Genomic DNA, 18,678 nt, shown 5'->3' on the forward strand with positions numbered 1-18,678 from the left:
CGGATTGCGCGGGCTATGGCGGGGCGGCGGGGAGCCCTGATCGTGCTGGAGGGGGTGGACCGCGCCGGCAAGAGCACGCAGGGCCGCCGGCTGGTGGAGGCGCTGCGGGCCGCCGGCCACCGCGCCGACCTCCTCCGCTTCCCGGGTACGGGCGGCCGGAGGGAACGGGGTGGGGAGCCGGGGGGAAGAGGGAGTCCCGCTAGGCCGGGGCGCGGCGCCTGGTGCGGCCCCCGGGGGTGCAGGGGGGCCGCCCGAGGGCTCTCGTGGCACTGCCGGTCCCTGCGCTCCTCCCACCCGGGACAGATTGAACCCCGCCCGCGGACAGACCGACCTCCTCCCACCTGTGACAGGCAGATAGAAACCTCACGAAGTTCAGCCAGGCCAAGGGCAAGGTCCTGCCCGTGGGTCGGGGCAATCCCAGGCACAAATCCAGGCTGGGCGGGGAATGGATCGAGACCAGCCCTGAGGAGAAGGACTTGGGGCTGGTGATTGATGAGAAGCTCAACATGAGCTGATAACGTGTGCTTGCAGCCCAGAAAGCCAACTGCATCCTGGGCTGCATCAAAATCAGTGTGGCCAGCAGGTTGAGGGAGGGGATTTCTCTGCTCTCATGAGACCCCACCTGCAGTACTGCATCCAGCTCTGGAGCCCCCAACACAAGAAAGATGTGGACATGTTGGAGCAAGCCCAGAGGAGGCCAGGAAGATGATGAGAGGGCTGGAGCACCTCTCCTGTGAGGACAGGCTGAGAGAGTTGGGGCTGTTCAGCCTGGAGAAGAGAAGGCTGTGGGGAGACCTGATAGTGGCCTTCCAGTAACTAAAGGGAGCTGATAAGAAAGATGGGGAGAAACTTTTTATCAGGGCCTGTTGTGATAGGATGAGGGGTAATGGTTTTAAACTAGAAGGAGGTAGATTCAGACTATATATAAGGAAGAACTTTTTTACAATGAGAGTGGTGGAGCACTGGCATAGGTTGCCCAGAGAGGTGGTGGATGCCCCATCCCTGGAAACATTCCAGGCCAGGTTGGACGGGGCTCTGAGCAACCTGATCTGGTTGGAGATGTCCCTGCTCCTGGCAGGGGGCTTGGACTGGATGGCCTTTAAAGGTCCCGTCCAACCCAAACCATTCTGTGATCCCAATCCCGAGAGAGACTGACCTCCTCCCATCCATGACAGACTGACCGACCCACATCCTCAGACAGATTGACCTCCTACCACCTATGATGGGCAGCTAGACCCACAGACCGACATGCCTCCCAGCACATATGGACACTGCTTTAGCACGGGCAGCTCAGGGCAGCGTTTACTGGTTCTCTTTCCTACAGAGAGAACAACAGAGATTGGGCAGCTGATCAGCTCCTACCTGGGGAAGGAGAAGAACCTGGAGGACCACACTGTTCACCTGCTTTTCTCTGCTAACCGCTGGGAACACGTGTAAGGATCATCTTCATTAACTTGTAAAAGAAAAATGCTTGGTGTTGAATCTTCCCCGGGGAAGCTTGCAGTGGGTCCAGTAAGTATGAGAATATGATCCTGTTTAGCAAGGGAAACATGGCTGGAAAGAATGTCTCGGGGACTGTTATCACCTTTTACAACTTTGGATTTAATCTTCCAAGATCAAATCCCGTGGTTTTGTTTTTTGAAATCAGGTGCAATATTTCCACTCCCTGTGCTCTACTGGATTCAAGAACTGGGGAGCTGAGACTGCACCAGCCTAGGCTGTGCATTTACCGTCTTTCCCGAGTGACGGGACCTTGCTTTGCAAGGAAGGCCGTGTGAGTGACAGAGTGCTTAAGGAACTGTGTCCAGACTTCCCCTCTAGCTGAAGGCTACATTCAGCTCTAAGCAGCTGTCCTTGCTTTTGTCCCCTGAATCTTCATGTGTGGAGCTAGGCAAATCAGTGTCAGCTGTTGCTTTTACCCGGAAATCCATATTGCAAAATGTTTTTCATTAAAAAAAAAAAAAGAAGTATTGCTGATTCGGCTGTAGTGGTGGTGCCAAGCAAACTGAGAAAGCCTAAGACACATGAGTGAGCTGTAGTAAAAAATGTTGTCATGAATAAAGGACGCTTTTCTCTGACCAAAGCAGAGCGTATCACAAATCTACTGCGCCGCTTAAAAAGGGAAGAGGACCAAGCTGTTTGTGTCTGAATATAGTTCATCTGTGATCTTGCCTGTAAATTGTGGAGCTGCCTAGAGCAGTGTCTGGCACTGGGGCACCCTGGACTTGGGTGTCTTGAAAGGATGTCTGCTTAATGTCTGTTAGAGGACGGAATACAAATAGCTGTTTATCCGATCAGCATCACAGATAATCCTGACACTTCTAATGATCACTTTCAATAATTATGTACGTTAACAGCAAAGTCCCTCTTGAGCTTTTACATTTGTATCACTATAAAGGAGTGTAACTCTATTTTTTTTTTCCCTCCCACATGGTTTTCAGACCATTGATGAAAGATAAACTACATCAAGGGATCACGCTGGTGGTTGACAGATACGCCTTTTCTGGAGTGGCCTTCACGAGTGCCAAAGAGGTGAGTGAGTCCTACAGCAGCCCCAGCCCCTCTCTGTACTGGGGGAAGCAGCTCCAGTTAGAGGCCTGAGGTAGACAGTGCGCATGGGCCAGGCTCCTCCTCCTGGGAAACGTGGATTGAATTGAGGGACACAAGTTCCAGCAAAACCTGGACCCCTACAATTACCAGCACTGAATTCTCACATCATAAGCTGGGATATCTCCTTTTCAGTTTATAGACCTGTGCTTAGTGTTTTGGGCTGTATCTCTCCTCTGTCTGTTCCTTCCCCACCCCACTCTCCAGCTAACTCACTTCTTTCCCTTCTTTGCGTTCCTTCCTTTCACCTCGAACTCTTGTCTTTTTTTTTTGGGACAGAACTTCTGCCTGGACTGGTGCAAACAGCCTGACGTTGGACTCCCAAAGCCAGATCTGATTCTGTTTCTTCAGTTAAGCCCAGAAGAAGCAGCGGAACGAGGGAACTTTGGAAATGAACGTTATGAGAACAGCTCTTTCCAAGAGAAAGTTCTACAGTCCTTCTATCATCTGATGAAGGACAAGACATTAAACTGGAAGGTGAGGAAATAACCCTAACAGGCCTGTCACAGACCAGGGTGCGGGTGTCTTGTGGCAGCTCCTGAATTGTGCCCATCGCATCCCTGTGTTCCCCCTTTCTGCTCCTGGTCAGGGGGACAGGCTGGGCATCAGCCAAGGGTACTGTGGCCTGTGGCAGAGAGGAGACTGCCCTGTCCCTCAGTATCAGATGGAATAGCAGACATCAGACATTGCCCAAGAACCGTTTAGTCCAGGGCATGAAACACAGCTCAGTACCGTTGGTTACACAAACACACTGAGATCAGCAAGCTGTCTGGGGATGTTGTGTGAGCACAAAGGTGGGGTGCTGGCTGTGCGGTAGTGAGAAGGCACACCAATTGCTTATCCTCACAGCCTGCTCTTTTTCAGCTGTGCTGTGTGGGCCAGTGCTGCATAGGTCACTGTGATAAATCTGCATCTCTGTCTTTTCACTGAAACCTTCTTCTCTCTTCTTTACCCTCAAGCACCTGCGAGTGATGCTGCTGTTCTTTAAATGTCAGGCCGAGGAACATCAGCATCGTACAGCACCACCACCTTTACTGACCTCAGCTTGCGGTGTTTAAAAAAACCCTAACAGATCTGAAAGTGGAACATCACAAATGCATTTTTAGAGGTTCCTACTCTCAGGGGTGGAGTTTATTTTGAAGAACCACTGAAGGATCAATACACTGATGTTTTACGGGGATGCAGTACAGAATGAAGAATGTTCTTCATACCTGCCTTTATGTTACCTGCCCCAAATACTGTCAGCAAACAAGATGCAGCAGCAGTTTCATCTGTTTCCCTTGATCCAGCCCCACATCTACTTCTTAAATGTCTATTCCTAAACAAAATAAATTTTTCCCAATTCCACTCCAGAAATAGTGCACAGGAGGTGAAATGAGCTCATTTCACTGCTCATGAATAGTAGCAATGTTGAGTAATGGGGGGAGTAGACATAACAAACAGCAAGGTATTTCTCATTTGGTGGTGTTAATTGAGGAACCTGTTTCTGTATTTTTTTTCTCTTGGAAACAGACAATGGATGCTTCAAAGAGCATAGAAGACCTGCACAGAGAAATCAAGTCCATTGCAGAGGAAACCATGCAGGAGGTACAGAATAAACCTTTGGGAGAACTCTGGAAATAAAGCTTCATACAGGTTATTCTTTTAGACCAAAGGGAAAACTCACCTCTTGGATCTTCCTTGCTTGGGTGACTTCCCTACATCACCTTCCAGTAACGACAGCTTAGATCCCCTGTATTCCTCTGGGCCCAGCATGGTGCTGATGCCATTGTGATTTTATCTACTCCTCCCCTCCATCCTGCATAGTCCCTATTGTATTTTATAAATGAACACGCGATAAGCACGTAACAAATTCCTCGCAAGAACTTCCCTACCTCAGGTAGGAGCTCTTGTTCTAGCCCCAGGCCTGTTGTGCAGGGCTCCCCACGGACACAGCAGCAACAGGCAGGCAACAGCCTTTGCAGTTTCAGGGTACTGCTGTGTTTTTGATTCTTCTGCCTCTAGTAAGAGGCGTCCTCTGAGCTGAAACTAGTTTGTAGAGGACTTGCTAATAAAGTATTCTTTTAAAGATTTTGCCTCTAATGCTGAATCGGGCCCTTCCAGCAATACTGGAAGAAGATGACACGCAGAGAAGCCATATTAGCTTTATGCTCCTGACCAAAAAGACAGAAATACATGTTAAAGATCAAGAAAACAGCTTAGCTATGTTATTGGGGTTGTGTTAACACTCAGATAAAATCTCATCTGGCAGAGATGTCCTTAACCATAAAAGCATGAACACGAAATAAAGTAGTAGCTCTTCCTGTGTACAGATCGAGGGAGATGTGCCCAGAGTGACTAGCTCTCAGCAAAAAGGGCCTTCCCATGGCATCAGAGGGTGCAGCCTTCCCATTCAAGCATTGTGTCCTGCCATCGCACGCCAAAACATGAAAAGTGGTTATTGAATTGACTGCACTTACTTCTGTAACGCTTGCTACTGCAGAACCGGGGTTTAAAAGGCTAGCTGGAAACTGATGTTTTGAAAAGCTCAGTTAAATAGCTAAACAGCAAGTGTACAGTCTTAGAGGAAAATAAATTTTGTTTTCTACCTACCAATGCAAAAGCTTTGGAGCCTCTGCTTGGCTCTTTCCCCTTTACCTCAGAAGCACACATGGTGGAGACTCATCAAAAAAGCATGTCCTGTCTTGGAAGGGCTTACGCTGTTTTAGAAGTGGAGAGATGCTGTGCTGCTTAAAATTCAAGTAGCAGAATTGTTATGCAAGTATTTTTTCCTCTTCTGCCAACATGTCGGCAGGTGCTTACCCTTGGGAGCAGCAACAACAATTTGGCACAGTCCCAAGCAGTCAGCCTCTGTCCCGTCGGATCCACCAAAAGGCAGGTGATGTCACTGTTGCACACAGCTCAAGTTTAGCTCTTCATTGCCCTAAAAGGGTGAAAACTGCAATCATTTGACAGCATTCCCAGCTGCACCGCAGGGTTACTAAATACCACCCTCGATTCACGTACAAGAACATGAGGACAGACGAAGATTTTAGATCTGTTTATTCAGATACAAATTGAAAGCAGATGAATGGAGCACAGCCCCACTTCCTCTGCTGCCTCTTCCCCTAACTACAAGAGGAGAGAAGCAGGCAGAAAGCAGCAAATAATAATTTAGTGACAGAAGCATTGTGGTTCCCAGTTCAAACCTCTGCTTTTGGGTAGCATAGGGACAGTTAGAGCATCAGTAGGTCGGTCATGGGGGAAATAGGCAATTTCTAGCCAGCTGTCACCATCCTTGGGCATAAAAGCATCAACTGACAGGTTCCAATCCTAAAACAAAGCCTTGTAAACAGGTTTGCAATCTGCAGCATGCACTAAGGAAACTACTTCAGCAACTTCTGTTGCAGTTTGCATTAAGACAACCCTCCTCCACGGTTTACCTGTCTCTGAATTCTGTGTGGAGAAGGGCCCTAGGCAGAGCTATCATCTTAAAGTAGCTACAATTTCCAGTATAATTGGACCTTCTCAAAGCATCCTTGTCTTTACTGCCCTATTTGGGATGGTTACTTCAAATGGGTTTCTCCAGGTTCGCTCCTACAGTACCTTTGTGCATACTCTGCAGGGAGGGGGAGCTGGCAGAAGACAACAGGAAAGGTACCAATGCAGCTAGGAAGCCTACTTGACCTTCAGGGACCTTTTCCAATTTGGAAAGGGAATGTGTAACGGGAATAGTTGGAGTAACTGCTGAACAACCCACCAAGGATACCTTGAGGAATTCTATAGCTCACATTTTTGGTACCAACTGGATTAATTCCCTAGACGCCACGCCAGAACACTGGGGTGCAGGCACATGACTGGCAAATCTCAGTTGTCCCGTTTCACCTCTCCCAGCTGAGGACTTTTTTTGTTCCCAAGGCTATGGAATAGAGTTCTCTGCTCAAAGCAGCTTTCCTGAAGATACCTGCTGTAGAGATTAATCCATTGTAGAAGCACAATGCTTTATCAACTCACTGAGCAAGACCACAAACATTTTCTATTCTCCTTCCCTTTCTGCTGTTATTTAAACTTGAGATTGAGATGAGCCTCACCAGCAGCATGGATCTGCTCCACACTTTCCCAAACAGCCTTTCACTTATTAGATTACCAGTCACTTGTAAGTTCCCTCAACCAATGCGAGCAGGAGAGGGGTACTACACCTGCGAGGAAGCCCTGTGTACTGCAAAGCATGAACAGTTCTACTGTAGGAAGCCCAGCCACCTGTGCTCCAGGGGCTTCGCAGCTGTCTCGTTGGGACATGTGTGCTGTTCATTTGCGTTGTGAGCTGCAGTCCAGGTTGGCCAGTGAGAAGAGAAGCTGCTAAAGGAATTAACTGTACATTGCACCTACTAAACGATGGGTATCTGTATTTAAGCTTCAGAGGGGAGTCCCCGTGTAAGGATTCCGCACTGAACGATTTCTCTGCCTCCCCCAGAAGGCCAGCTGACCTGCTGATGTAACAGATAGGCTTTGAACTCCTAAGCACCACTGCATCCACTTCCAGCAACTGTTTTCTGCTGAGAAATTCCAACTCCAGCCAGTAAGGCTGTAACACCTGCTTGGTTCTTCATCCCAATGCAGACGATGCACGCTCCGCTCAGAGGCTGCACAGAATGCCAGGATGGACAAGAGGCGGGGATGGCAGCAAGCACCTATGAAAACCGGTAGCCCCAGGCTCTCGAAGGAGCTTCCCTCCCCCCACTTCTCCCCACACATAACACAAATTTGCAGTCAGTTTCCTATTTGTTTTCAAAGGGATAGGATTTCAAAATCTTCATCTTCTGAGTCAAAGAACCTTTCCAATCTGTCAGCATCGGAGGAGTCTGCAAGAGAAAAAGAAAACACTGTCTCTGTGGGACGCACTGACTGCTCAGCATCAGTGAGACCAACGGCTGGAGGGCAGCAGAGGGCAGCAGAATTTCGAGTGTCAAGTGGCTGCATGTTCCAGGAGACTCAGTGACATATCTGAATGAAGGCTCTGAGGCGGGATGCGAACATGTCAGTAGCATGGAAAAATGCACCGGAGAGAATTATATGGTACGCAGAAGGTGTGCCGTGTTTCACAGATCCCAAACACAACCCTGGTGCAGTGCAACTCTGTGCTGTGACTGTTTTGTACAACCTTGCTGTGCAGCAGCTCTGTATTAGCAGAGACAGTTCTGCCTCAAGAGGCTCAAAATAGGAGAACTGGCCCAGGTCTGGACTAATATCCATGAAGATTTCTGGCCCAATAAACTGATATGGGAATATTTTATCCCCTCCATGTATTAAAATATGTGACTTGTTTTCTGCTATAGTTTCTTTTGATCCAGCTACTCCGGAATGTAGTTACACAGCATGCACTCTCTCAAAAGATCCCTCCTGTCCATCCGTTCAACTCTGTGGTGAGGAGGGAGCACCTACCTAAAGGGGAAACAACTTTACCATAAGGGAAATTCAAGTGAGAACGTATGGGCAAACTGGAGAAGTAAAGGAGAAACCTACATTAATGCAGCCTTCAAGAAAGCACAGACTGGACTTGGCAGAACAGCCAGCCAAAAGCTGAACAGCAATAACTGATGGCTTAGGAGAGGGGAGAAGCACATAGACAAAGGCTGCAGGCCCCCCTGAACATTTTGTGACAAGCTTTAATCCCCCAGCAGCATGTGCAAATGCCTAGAGTCACTGTTCTTGATCAAACTGCAGTGCTCATGGGTCCCATCAGCACAACTTCTGGAGGTGCTCCTCAGACGAGCAGCCCCCTTCACTTCAGTAACACAGCAGAGAACCCAACTGTCTGGGAAAAATAAAAACAAGGGCTGGACATTGATGAGAGTATGATTAATCTTTCTGGTGAGGGGTAGGACTGTATGAGAAACAGAACGGCCATAGCAGATGGGAGAGGCTCTACAAGCTTGGGAAGAGGAAGGGCAAGTAGCCCATTACAAAAACATTTTTAAGAAAGGCAGCAATTAGGGACAATTTAATACAGGCAGGGATCAACTGACAGTTTAAGGGAATCAAGCATTCCTACAGAAAAGGACAGCGAGATAAGGAAGGCTTTGAAACTCCACGTTAAAAGAGAGAGAGCGAGAGAGCGAGAGAGCGAGAGCATGCAAGGAAGCACAAGGTGCAGGATGCAAGTGACAAGACACAGCCCAATGCCTAGTGACAGAGTAAGTTTCTCCATGCATACTCACTCCTCTTGGCAGAAGCTGTCAACAGCTCTGTATCTCCTGCAACGTTTGCGCACATTATTAACAGGATAAGCAGAGCCTGACAGCCAAGATACTGCCCAGCACTTGTTCCTTTTTGCTTTGGTAGTGGCACATGCACAGGGAAGGAGTGCCTTACACTGGAACCAAGTTTGACCAGCCCTGTCTTTGACCATTTTAATTACCTAGAAACTCAGTTTTCAGCCTTTTCAGTAGACCCTTTTGATTCCTCCAAGCATCCCTTTACAAATCATAAGATTCACATTGCTGTGACAGCCTATGAACTTGGTTTTTATTCAGTCACCATCACCATTCACAGCCTCATTCTAAAAATCATCCTGAGACACAGTGGCATCTGCAAACAGCTAGCTGAAAGCCAAAGAACTGGATCAGTTGACCTAGGAGCTCCACACCAAACTCCAGGCAGAACAGGAACATTCTAGAAGTCACTGGGCAATTCCACACAATTTCCAGAAAACCAAAGGGACTGGCTCACCCTTAGCTCCAGCTCCCTGTGTGGCCTTACCTGGTGTAAGATTGAGGACATCAGGGTTGGAGAAGTGCGATGGCTGGCGTTCGACCAGTTCGAACATTGGCAGCGCTCCTCTTACCAGGGACAGCTGTGGAACAAGAGCAGAGCCGTGAGAACCAAGAACTCTGTACTCGCAGCGCTCCAAGTCTTTAAGCGGTAATAACGATCTCTTGGGACTTCATTGCAGCTGAAAAAAAAAAATTCTCAAGTCTTTGGCTCACATCATCAGCAGAATTTCAGAGCTATTGTGTTTTTGGTGTTTTAGTGAACTCGTTTCATACATTTTAAAATGGGATCACGCTGCAGAGAACATGGTCTCTATGTAGTGGTTTGGAAATAAGACGATACCCTACATTCCTTTCCCGGTGATATCAACACAAACCTTTTTGATTTGCTGGCACCAATCATTAAAGTCCTCCTCTGTGTTGCAGAAAAAGCCCTGAAAAAAAATTAATATATATATAGTAGATTGATCATTTCAGTCTTCAGGCCTTGTATTAACACCAAGCAACATGACCAGGACTGTGAGCGGTTACACCACCTGCCTTGCTTTTAAACTGTGGCGTACACTGCCCTGCTGGACTGAACACTCCCCACAGGCTTGAGGTGACCAGACTGGCCAAGCGCTGGAAGTGTCCATGTAATGGTCTGCTCTGCTACAGAAGGAAAACTGAGCAGAAACAACCCCCATGGAAACAAAGGGCAGGCATCTCAGGTTTGAGAAAACAAGCCACACTGAATCATAATATGGATTCAGATCTACCCATCAAAAGGCAGGAATCAAGGCCCAGACTGAACCTGAAGGAAGAACACTGTCCCATACAATTATAGGATACTTTAGGTTGAAAGAGACCTTTAAAGGCCATCTAGTCCAACCCCCATGAGGAATGGCATTAAACTGCCATGCAAGGAGGACTTCCCTGTACCAAACCACTTCCTGCATGAGGAGCTTCTGTACCAATACTACTGAAACCCAGGGCAGCACCTGCCCGGAGCACAGCATGCCTGTAGAGTACCCAACCCACCACTACTGCCTTCTTCCCTGGGGAAAGGGACAGCTGGGAAACAGAGACCACAGCACTGCTCATTCAGGTGATCAGGAACAAACAGCAGGAACATACCACTGCAATGGAGGGGTCGAGCTCAGCAATGCTCATTCTGCAGGGAGGGTGCTGGCAGTGGAAGCTTTCATCGGGGAGACAGCCGCTGTCATTGGGCTCCACTGCAGGCTGCGTAGTGTGGGGATCCAGGTAAATGAGTTCCTCACCTGGACAGACAGGCAAGGAGACATGAAGAGGAAGAACCATGACACAAGCTGGTCTTCTGAGAAGCAGTGAGATACAAAGAGGAGGAAGAGCGATGACAGAGCCAGCTCTCGTAACCCCACAGAGGAACCCACATTCTATAGGGGCAGCTTGCTTTCAGCCACTTTCCCAAATGCTTCTCAACCAAAGAGCCAGCTACCAGCAGAACCATGGTGCGCGCTCCACAGTGATACCGTGGGCTCAAGGGACAGGTACTATTCGGATACTGTTCGCGCACATGCCCTCCAGGGTCCTGTGTAAGCTCAAGTCAGCCCCAGAAATTCAAAGCACAACCAGACTGAGGTCTCAGGCAGAGAGAGAAAATCAGAGGGAAGGAGGAGAGTAAAAGGACAATAGTTTGTAGGGTTTCAGGAAGAGGACAACTAAAGGACAGTTAAACCCAGCCAAGCCCCTAACGGGAGGTTAGCTCTGAGCACAGGATGAAGTCTCTGTGCACACCTCTTTGCAGACAGGATTTACCATTACACAGTGGAAGTTCACAGCCTGTACTATGGCCACTGTTCAAAGCTACATCACTCAGGGCCTCGCAAAGAGATTCCATCCACAGCAGCCTTCCAACACTTCCAGCAGTAAAGAAGAACCCTGCAGCATGCACCACAGACCAAGCAGGAGAGCAGTACCGCTCCACAAGCATTTTTCAGCTCGGGGAGATGCTTGGAAAGCCTTTGCAGCACTCTGGGCACTCACCTACATAGCCAATGAAGTAGTGAGCACTGTTTGGTTTCCCTCCAATCACTCCCAGGGACTGGGGCATCATGAAGCAGTGCTGGAAAAGCAATACAGAAAACACACAGCTGACAGACAGTGAGACAGTAGGTGGCAAAAAAGGCAAACATCCAAAAATGCAGTGGGAAAGAGATGGGGACACTGAAAATCAGCAACTCTAGCAGCAGAAACAGCCATTTCTGGAGAGAAGCTCTGCCAGGAAGGCTGAAGGCTGCAACACAAGGCCTTCAAGGAACACAGAAGCAGATCAAAAACACCTTTAACTGCTGACAGGAACAGACAGATGGACCAAACTGAAGAGGCAGCACTACTCCAGGACTCAGTCCAGGCAAGTCCTGGCTCTGCTGTGGTCAATGGCAAGATACCCTGGGCTTGTCATCAGGTTGTAACAGTGCTCTCAGGAGGGAACGATCATTCAATAAACAGTTTAAGTTCTTTATCCAGCTGCAGTATCCAGGCACCATTGACCAAGTGAAGGGCAAGTAACCTTACACGAATTTGGAGCTCTCTTACCCGTGCAGCTCAGAGCTAGCTAGCATTAGTAGAGCAAGACAATGTGCACCCTGTCTTGTGCATGTAGTCTGCACACTCTAATTTCTGCAGCCTCCTGATACTCCAAACTGCAACCATCAGCCAAATTCTAGCCTCAGTCTGCAGTACAAGCTCCAGCGTCAGAGCCACAGGGAGTTTGCAACGCTACATTCATTAACACTCAGGAGGCCACCAAGCACAGTGCAGTTGTGCTGAACAGGTTGGTACTATCTAAACACAGAGGGACTGAGATGAAGTTGTGAAATAACATCCTCAGAAAAAAGCCAAACATCAAAAACCACAAGCCCCAGAAGATCCACATATTTTCCTCACTAAAGCCTGTAAGAACCCATATCCTGACCTCTGACAAGGATTGCCTCTGAACACATTTTTGAGAACACGACAATTATTTCCAAGTATTTTTGACCCCAAGCCAAATTCCAGAAATGTCTTAGTTCACAACAGGGTCCTTATGCATCAGAACACCAAGAATTCAGCTCCAGGTCCCCTACCTTTAGTGTTTCAATATAGGCTTCATTGATCTCTGTGAGCCCAAGGCGGAGAGGTATCAGCAGCACCAATGGTTTCCACAGTGAGAGCCTATCTCTAACCCCTGCTTCCTCTGGGTACCCGTTATAGAGTACGTCTGACTCCACAGCAGGGCATGCTGCAGCTCCAGCACATGGGAAGTTGGACTGGCACAACCGCCCTACAGAAAGGGAACATGAGCAGAAAGCATCAGAAATAACCTCTGTTTCTAGACCTTGAGAAATTCTATTTGAGCTCTCATCAACAATTGCTATTTACTAAAAGCCTACAGCACTAAAGAAAAAAAAACAAAAACAGGAAAGAAAAAAGACAAAAGCTTAATGAGTTCTAGTGCTGGGATCACATGATGTATGTACTCCCTGCAGGGCTTCTGGTAGGGCTCAGCATTTCATCTAAGCTTACATCAAGATTACGCCAAAGCATGCTGTACTCACAGCCACCATCTGGTGGGCTGTTAAAATGCAAATTCTTCCAGCAGGTGAGCAGCTAAGCAACAACCTGTGCCAACAAGGCTGAACGATTTGATTAGGAGGTTAGGCAGCAGTCCCGAATTCAGAGAGCGTGTAGGCAGGAAGAGGAAAGTCTGGAGTGCTCAGCTCCAGAGAAGTTCATGGAGGATATGAAGACAGTTGAACTGAATGAGAAAAGCGTTATGGCTTAACAAGGGAAATATTCATCTGTAATTAGTGCTGTAACAAGATACAAACACGGTGTCTGCTACAGCAGTTGTAATTTTCCTAAAGTTCACTAAAGCCTTCACAAATTTTACTGGGGATCATTCAGAAGCTACTTTACAGACCTAAGGCAGGATGATCAATAAACTCTGCAATTTCAGCATGAGCTTTGCCTGTAAGATACTGGGCAGTATAACTCCCCGGAGCATACACGTGACGTAAGTGCTACGCATCCTCATTCTACAGGCTTGACAAACACACAGCCAGGCTGTCATGCAACTAGATTATGTAGATTCTGGTACAGAAACATCTCTAAGTCTACCTGTCCCAGTGGCCAATTTCATTACTTTCTGGGTGTGTGAAGAAAAAACCCAAACCCCAAAGAAACCCACAGCACTTTAATCGTGAAGCCAAGGCAATTAGACAAAATGCCAGAGGCTCATTTAATTTATTCCTGGCCTAAGCTGAATGCCAGGACACTCCAGCAGGAAGGACACAATGTAAACAAACACCTTCATCACCAGCAATTTCAACAGGGCGTTTGCTCACTACTAAGAGCTGAATAAGGAGAACGTTACACCCAAGGTTAGAAGAAATAGGACCTTGATCTAAAGCCTCAGTATGAGAGACAAGCTGCTCTGAAGAGTTTGCAGTTGCTCCCTATACTGTCCCTCAAGGAGGAACAACGTGTATATCTGCATTTCATGCAGACATATTATAGTTACTGGAGGTCCTGAGAAAATGGGAAGTCACTACTTGTCGTGATTTATCCTGTTAAAACAGTAAAGATCATGTTTTTGGGTTTTTTTTGTTGCAGTAGCCTGCCTGTTCTGAATATCTGAAATCAGCTGCCAAGGCAGGGCTGTTGCTGCAAGGGGTGTAGCTGCAGGTTTCCTCATCAGTCAAAGCAACTGGCAACCCTGTGCTGTGATATGAACATATTTAACCCCAGATTAAGCAGTAGGGAGCTTGGCAGAGACTAAACTCACCCTGCCTCTTTGACAGGCTTTGCAGCACTATGGTGCCACAGCACAGCCTAAAGCTTCCCAGCTGGTCCAAACCATTTTCTGCAAATATAGCCCAAGAGATTTGACACATCATCTCTCCTGCTGTGGCTGCTATCAGGTACTGGCTTTACCATCTTGGTTTCTCACCACCTTTCTGATGCACAGGATCCTAAGAGCCCCTTTCTGATACAACAGACTGACTCAGAAGGGAAAGAGGTGGAAGTTTTCTTCACTGCTGTATCAAAAGGCATTTCCTATCAATCTTATGCTGAAGACTACTAACGACCAAATTTAACAGTTATATGAAACACCTCCGATTTCTGAATGCTTCACTGTCAACAGATGTTTGGGGCACAAGATATATAACATATACCTACAGACAAATAACACATGCGACCTGCCCATATAGTGACTTTCAGGCCCTGAATGGATACATCACAATTCACATGTGAGGAAAATAGACAAACACCGCTTGCACATTACAAGCTGTATGGGCAGGCTGAAGCAGCGTTAGTGCTGAACACAAGCCACGCAGACAGGAGCCTGAGGCATACCAAGCCTTGCAGCCAGCATGCAGCCAGAACTGAAGCTCCAGAAGTAATGTTTTCAGGCTAAAGACGAAAGATAAATCCAGTTTCTATCTTCACGCTGGCCCTTGTTTAAACCAAGGGCATCAGCACATGCCTTCACAGGACTACACGTACGTAAGGTCAGACAGGCACTTCTCAGTCAGATCCTGTGTTTCTTGGCCTCTCAACTGAGACTACCTGATAAGAAATGTGACTTTGTAAAGTGACTGTCCTGCACTCTAGGGACAAATTACCCGTTAATTGATTTTGGCTCTGTGGCAGCCAGCCTAAATGATGCCTGCCACAATCTCACCTGTAACCTTGCACCAGCTCAGCGCTCACTGGACTGTTCTACATGCCATTCCAAAACACCAGCCTGGCAGAAAACATTGCACAGTTTTGCACGCTGCCTCATGAGTTAGGCTAAAGCAAGCGAGGGGAAGGCTTGTGTGGCCAGGACCATGCAGGACTGCAGCAACCAGTGACGCATGCATTCAGCTTTGGTTACTGAGGCACTGCAGCCTGAGCAAGCATGCTAGGGATGAAAACATCACGCAGCTGCTCAGCTTCCAGAGCCATCCTATTGTCAGGATTCACCAAAAAAAAACAAACAAAAAAAAAACAAAAACAAAAACAAAAAAACCCCATGAGCACAGCTTAAAAGATGAGAGATCCACTTCAGAGATGGATTCCCTTCTCCCTCCTCCACCAATTTTGTTAATTTTCCTCTTCAGCGATCTGTTACTGTTTTCTTACTCTGCCTAACAGCAGAGACATTGCTACCCCATTATATGAGAGGAAGCAGCTATTTACTGCTCGCTACCTGTGGCCATAAACCAGTTTGACACTACCTTCCAAGCAGCTCCCACCTATTGCCTGAAGGTCAGCAGACCTTCTCTCCAGATCCAGAGGCCACAGTGCTGAGGCTTTATCAGACAAAGCAAAAGTCAAAAGCAAAAGTCAAAACAAGGGGCTTCCTTGCCCCAAAACAGCAATTCTCATATCATCTGATTTTAGCACACTTGGCCATGACTTAAGACAGAACATTTTCTTCACACTTATTGTGTTGTACTCTCCAGGATTTTTCTGGCTTCTTGCTGCCAGAGGATATACTGCGTTCTACCTCCACGTGATACTTACGGATTTCTTCCATCACTACTGTGTTGTCCATGGCTATATGTACTGCCAGTGAACTCCATGTATCAAAAGTTGCAAGTTTTCTATAGGAAAGAGAAAAAAAAAAAAAGCAAGGATTAGTTACAACTACAAGATAAAGATGGTGGTGTAGCAAAGACGAGATGCTGGATTAGGAGAGATTGGCTTTTATCATGCTGTAAAGTATGCTTTTATACATGTATCAGAGCTGTAGACGTCATTGCCACTAGTTACTATGGCCAGAAGGACAAACAAGATTGCAGTGGGACCACACCTGGGAATTTGTCCCTCAGCCACTACTAAGTTCAAGAGCCCTGATACAAACTCCACCTCAAATCCCATAACTGCTGGTTTCCAGAAAGCGAGACACCATAAAAATAAGTAAAAAAACCAAACCAAACCAAAACAAACCCAAAACCCAAACTTTTGCTTTCCCTACTTATCCCCTGCTCACCTGCACCAGATCCTGGGCTAACTGAGCATACAGTCTGACCTGGAAAAGCTGCTTTTAGGCAATCCTAGCCTATTCCAGGGAGCTACCTCCCCATCTAATCAAAGTGAGGGAAGAATGGTGACAGAAGGAAGAACGTTTCTCAAAATACAGCGTGTCCTAGTTAAAGGCAGTCCCTGCTCCAGCACTGCTCTGATCTTCTGCCTGTCACCATGGTACCCAGGCAGCTTTCCTCTGCTAGTGCATTAGTGACTTGATGGCCCGTTGGTAGCTTTTTGATAACAATGACACCTTGCCAGGCCAGCAGACGTGACTCAGGTACCAGCAGAGATCCAAACGACGGCAATGATCATCTACTCTGACACTTGCTTCTGGTCTGCTGCAAAGAGTACTGCACTCAGTTCTAGTGGCAAGCACATTACTTGTGGGACATATAGAGAGAGAATTCTGGGGGTTATCCTCAACTTGAGATCTGTTTTCCCTTACATTCTGCCACCATCTGAATGACAGAAGGGCTCCTTTCAAGTTCCTGCCCAAGCGTTAAAACATACAGTTGCGCTTCAGACAACGGGTAGAAACCTGTGAGCTAGGAGCAGCTACAAACCAAATGACCCCCACTCCTTGGTTCGAAAGATGAAAAGGAAAAACACAACACTTACTTGAGCACTTGTGCGACTGTGTTTGGTCCGTACCACTGACCTATGGATTTTCCCTCTCCAACTCCCATTTGGGCTGCATCACAAGAAAAAAACCAAAATAGCTTAGCAGATAATTTCACCTACATTGCACTCCTTCCTAATCAGAGTTTGTATTTAATAGGAAAGAAATCTCACTTGGAAACATTTTTGAGTCAACAGAATCTACCCTTTCATAGGGTATCTTAGTGCAGATGGGAGAAAGAAGCACACAGAATCACAGAATGGTTTGGGTCAGAAGGGACCTTTAAAGCCAATCCATTCACAACCCTCCCTGCAAGGAGCAGGGACATCTCCAACCAGATCAGGTTGCTCAGAGCCCCGTCCAACCCGGCCGTGAATGTTTCCAGGGATGGGGCATCCACCACCTCTCTGGGCAACCTGGGCCAGTGCTCCACCACCCTCAGTATAAAAAAGTTCTTCCTTATATATAGTCTGAATCTACCTCCTTCTAGTTTAAAACCATTACCCCTCATCCTATCACAACAGGCCCTGATAAAGAGCCTCTCCCTATCTTTCCTGTAGGCCCCCTTTAGGTTCTGGAAGGCCGCTATAAGGTCTCCAGGGAGCCTTCTCTTCGCCAGGCTGAACAGCCCCAACTCTCTCAGCCTGTCCTCACAGGAGAGGTGCTTCAGCCCTCTGATCATCTTCCTGGTCTCCTCTGGATTAGCTCCAACTGGTACATGTCCTTCTTATGTTTGGGGGGCCCCCCAGAGCTGGACACAGTACTGCAGGTGGGGTCTCATGAGAGCAGAGAATCACCTCCCTCAACCTGCTGGCTGTGCTGATTTTGATGCAGCCCAGGATGCAGTTGGCTTTCTGGGCTGCAAGTGCACATTGCCAGCTCATGTTGAGCTTCTCAATCACCAGTACTTGCAAGTCCTTCTCCTCAGGGCTGCTGTCAATCCATTCCCCGCCCAGCCTGGATTTGTGCTTGGGATTGCCCCAACCCAAGTGCAGGACCTTGCACTTGGTGTTGTTGAACTTCGTAAGGTTCTCACAGGCCCACCTCTCCAGCTTGGCAAGGTCCCTCTGGATGGCATCCTTCTCTCCAGTGTGTCAACCGCATCAGAAAGCTTGGTGATGTCAGCAAACTTGCTGAAGGTGTGCTCAATCCCACTGCCCTTGTTGTTGACAAAGATGTTAAACAGGGTCGGTCCCAATGCCAACCCCTGGGGAATGCCACTGGTCACCGGTCTCCACTTGGACGTCGAGCCATTGACCGCAACTCTTCGAGTCTGGTCATCCAGCCAATTCCTTATCAATCGAGTGGTCAGTCTATCAAATCCATGTCTCCACCGTTTAGAGACAAGGATGTTGTGTGGGACAGCGTCAAATGCTTTGCACAAGTCCAGGTAGATTATGTCAGTTGGTCATCCCTTGTCCACCAACATTGTAACCCCCTCATAGAAGGCCACCAAACTGGTTAGGCATGATTTGCCCTAAGTGAAGCCATGTTGGCTGTCGCCAATCACCTCCTTTTTTGCCATGTGCCTTAGCATGGTTTCCAGGAGGATCTGCTCCATGACCTTGCCAGGCATAGAGGCGAGATTGACTGGTCCGTAGTTCCCCGGCTCTTCCTTATTTCCCTTTTTAAAATGGGGGTTCCATTCCCATGGATGGATCTTGTCAGGTCCCATGGACT

General features: G+C 47.7%; 2 protein-coding genes across 9 annotated transcripts in view; one reads left to right on the forward strand and one right to left on the reverse strand.

Annotated features, from left to right (window-relative positions):
• Positions 1-7,910, forward strand: DTYMK (deoxythymidylate kinase). 6 transcript variants are annotated; one of them, XM_086754513.1, is made up of 7 exons: positions 1-145; positions 1,325-1,433; positions 1,649-1,774; positions 2,442-2,532; positions 2,887-3,084; positions 4,120-7,289; positions 7,357-7,910. In XM_086754513.1, the coding sequence occupies exons 1-6, from the start codon at positions 16-18 to the stop codon at positions 4,228-4,230; spliced, it is 765 nt and encodes a 254-aa protein (XP_086610639.1). In that variant the 5' UTR covers positions 1-15; the 3' UTR covers positions 4,231-7,289; positions 7,357-7,910. The 6 variants fall into 6 exon arrangements, with proteins under 6 accessions (XP_086610639.1, XP_086610640.1, XP_086610637.1 ...); XM_086754514.1 differs by having other exon boundaries at positions 7,361-7,910; XM_086754511.1 differs by having other exon boundaries at positions 7,381-7,910.
• The window catches only part of ATG4B (autophagy related 4B cysteine peptidase), a 23,723-nt gene continuing 10,676 nt past the window's right edge, over positions 5,632-18,678 (reverse strand). For all 3 annotated transcript variants that reach the window (XM_086754507.1, XM_086754508.1, XM_086754509.1), the window contains 8 exons: positions 16,998-17,070; positions 15,873-15,952; positions 12,446-12,642; positions 11,364-11,442; positions 10,473-10,618; positions 9,734-9,790; positions 9,346-9,439; positions 5,632-7,448 (listed from right to left, as the gene is read on the reverse strand). In XM_086754507.1, the coding sequence (XP_086610633.1) occupies positions 7,375-7,448; positions 9,346-9,439; positions 9,734-9,790; positions 10,473-10,618; positions 11,364-11,442; positions 12,446-12,642; positions 15,873-15,952; positions 16,998-17,070 (800 nt within the window). In that variant the 3' untranslated portion in view covers positions 5,632-7,374. The remainder of the gene's footprint in view (positions 7,449-9,345; positions 9,440-9,733; positions 9,791-10,472; positions 10,619-11,363; positions 11,443-12,445; positions 12,643-15,872; positions 15,953-16,997; positions 17,071-18,678) is intronic.

This window comes from Chlamydotis macqueenii, chromosome 9, assembly GCF_036417535.1.
Source record: "Chlamydotis macqueenii isolate bChlMac1 chromosome 9, bChlMac1.mat, whole genome shotgun sequence".
Taxonomy (NCBI): domain Eukaryota; kingdom Metazoa; phylum Chordata; class Aves; order Otidiformes; family Otididae; genus Chlamydotis; species Chlamydotis macqueenii.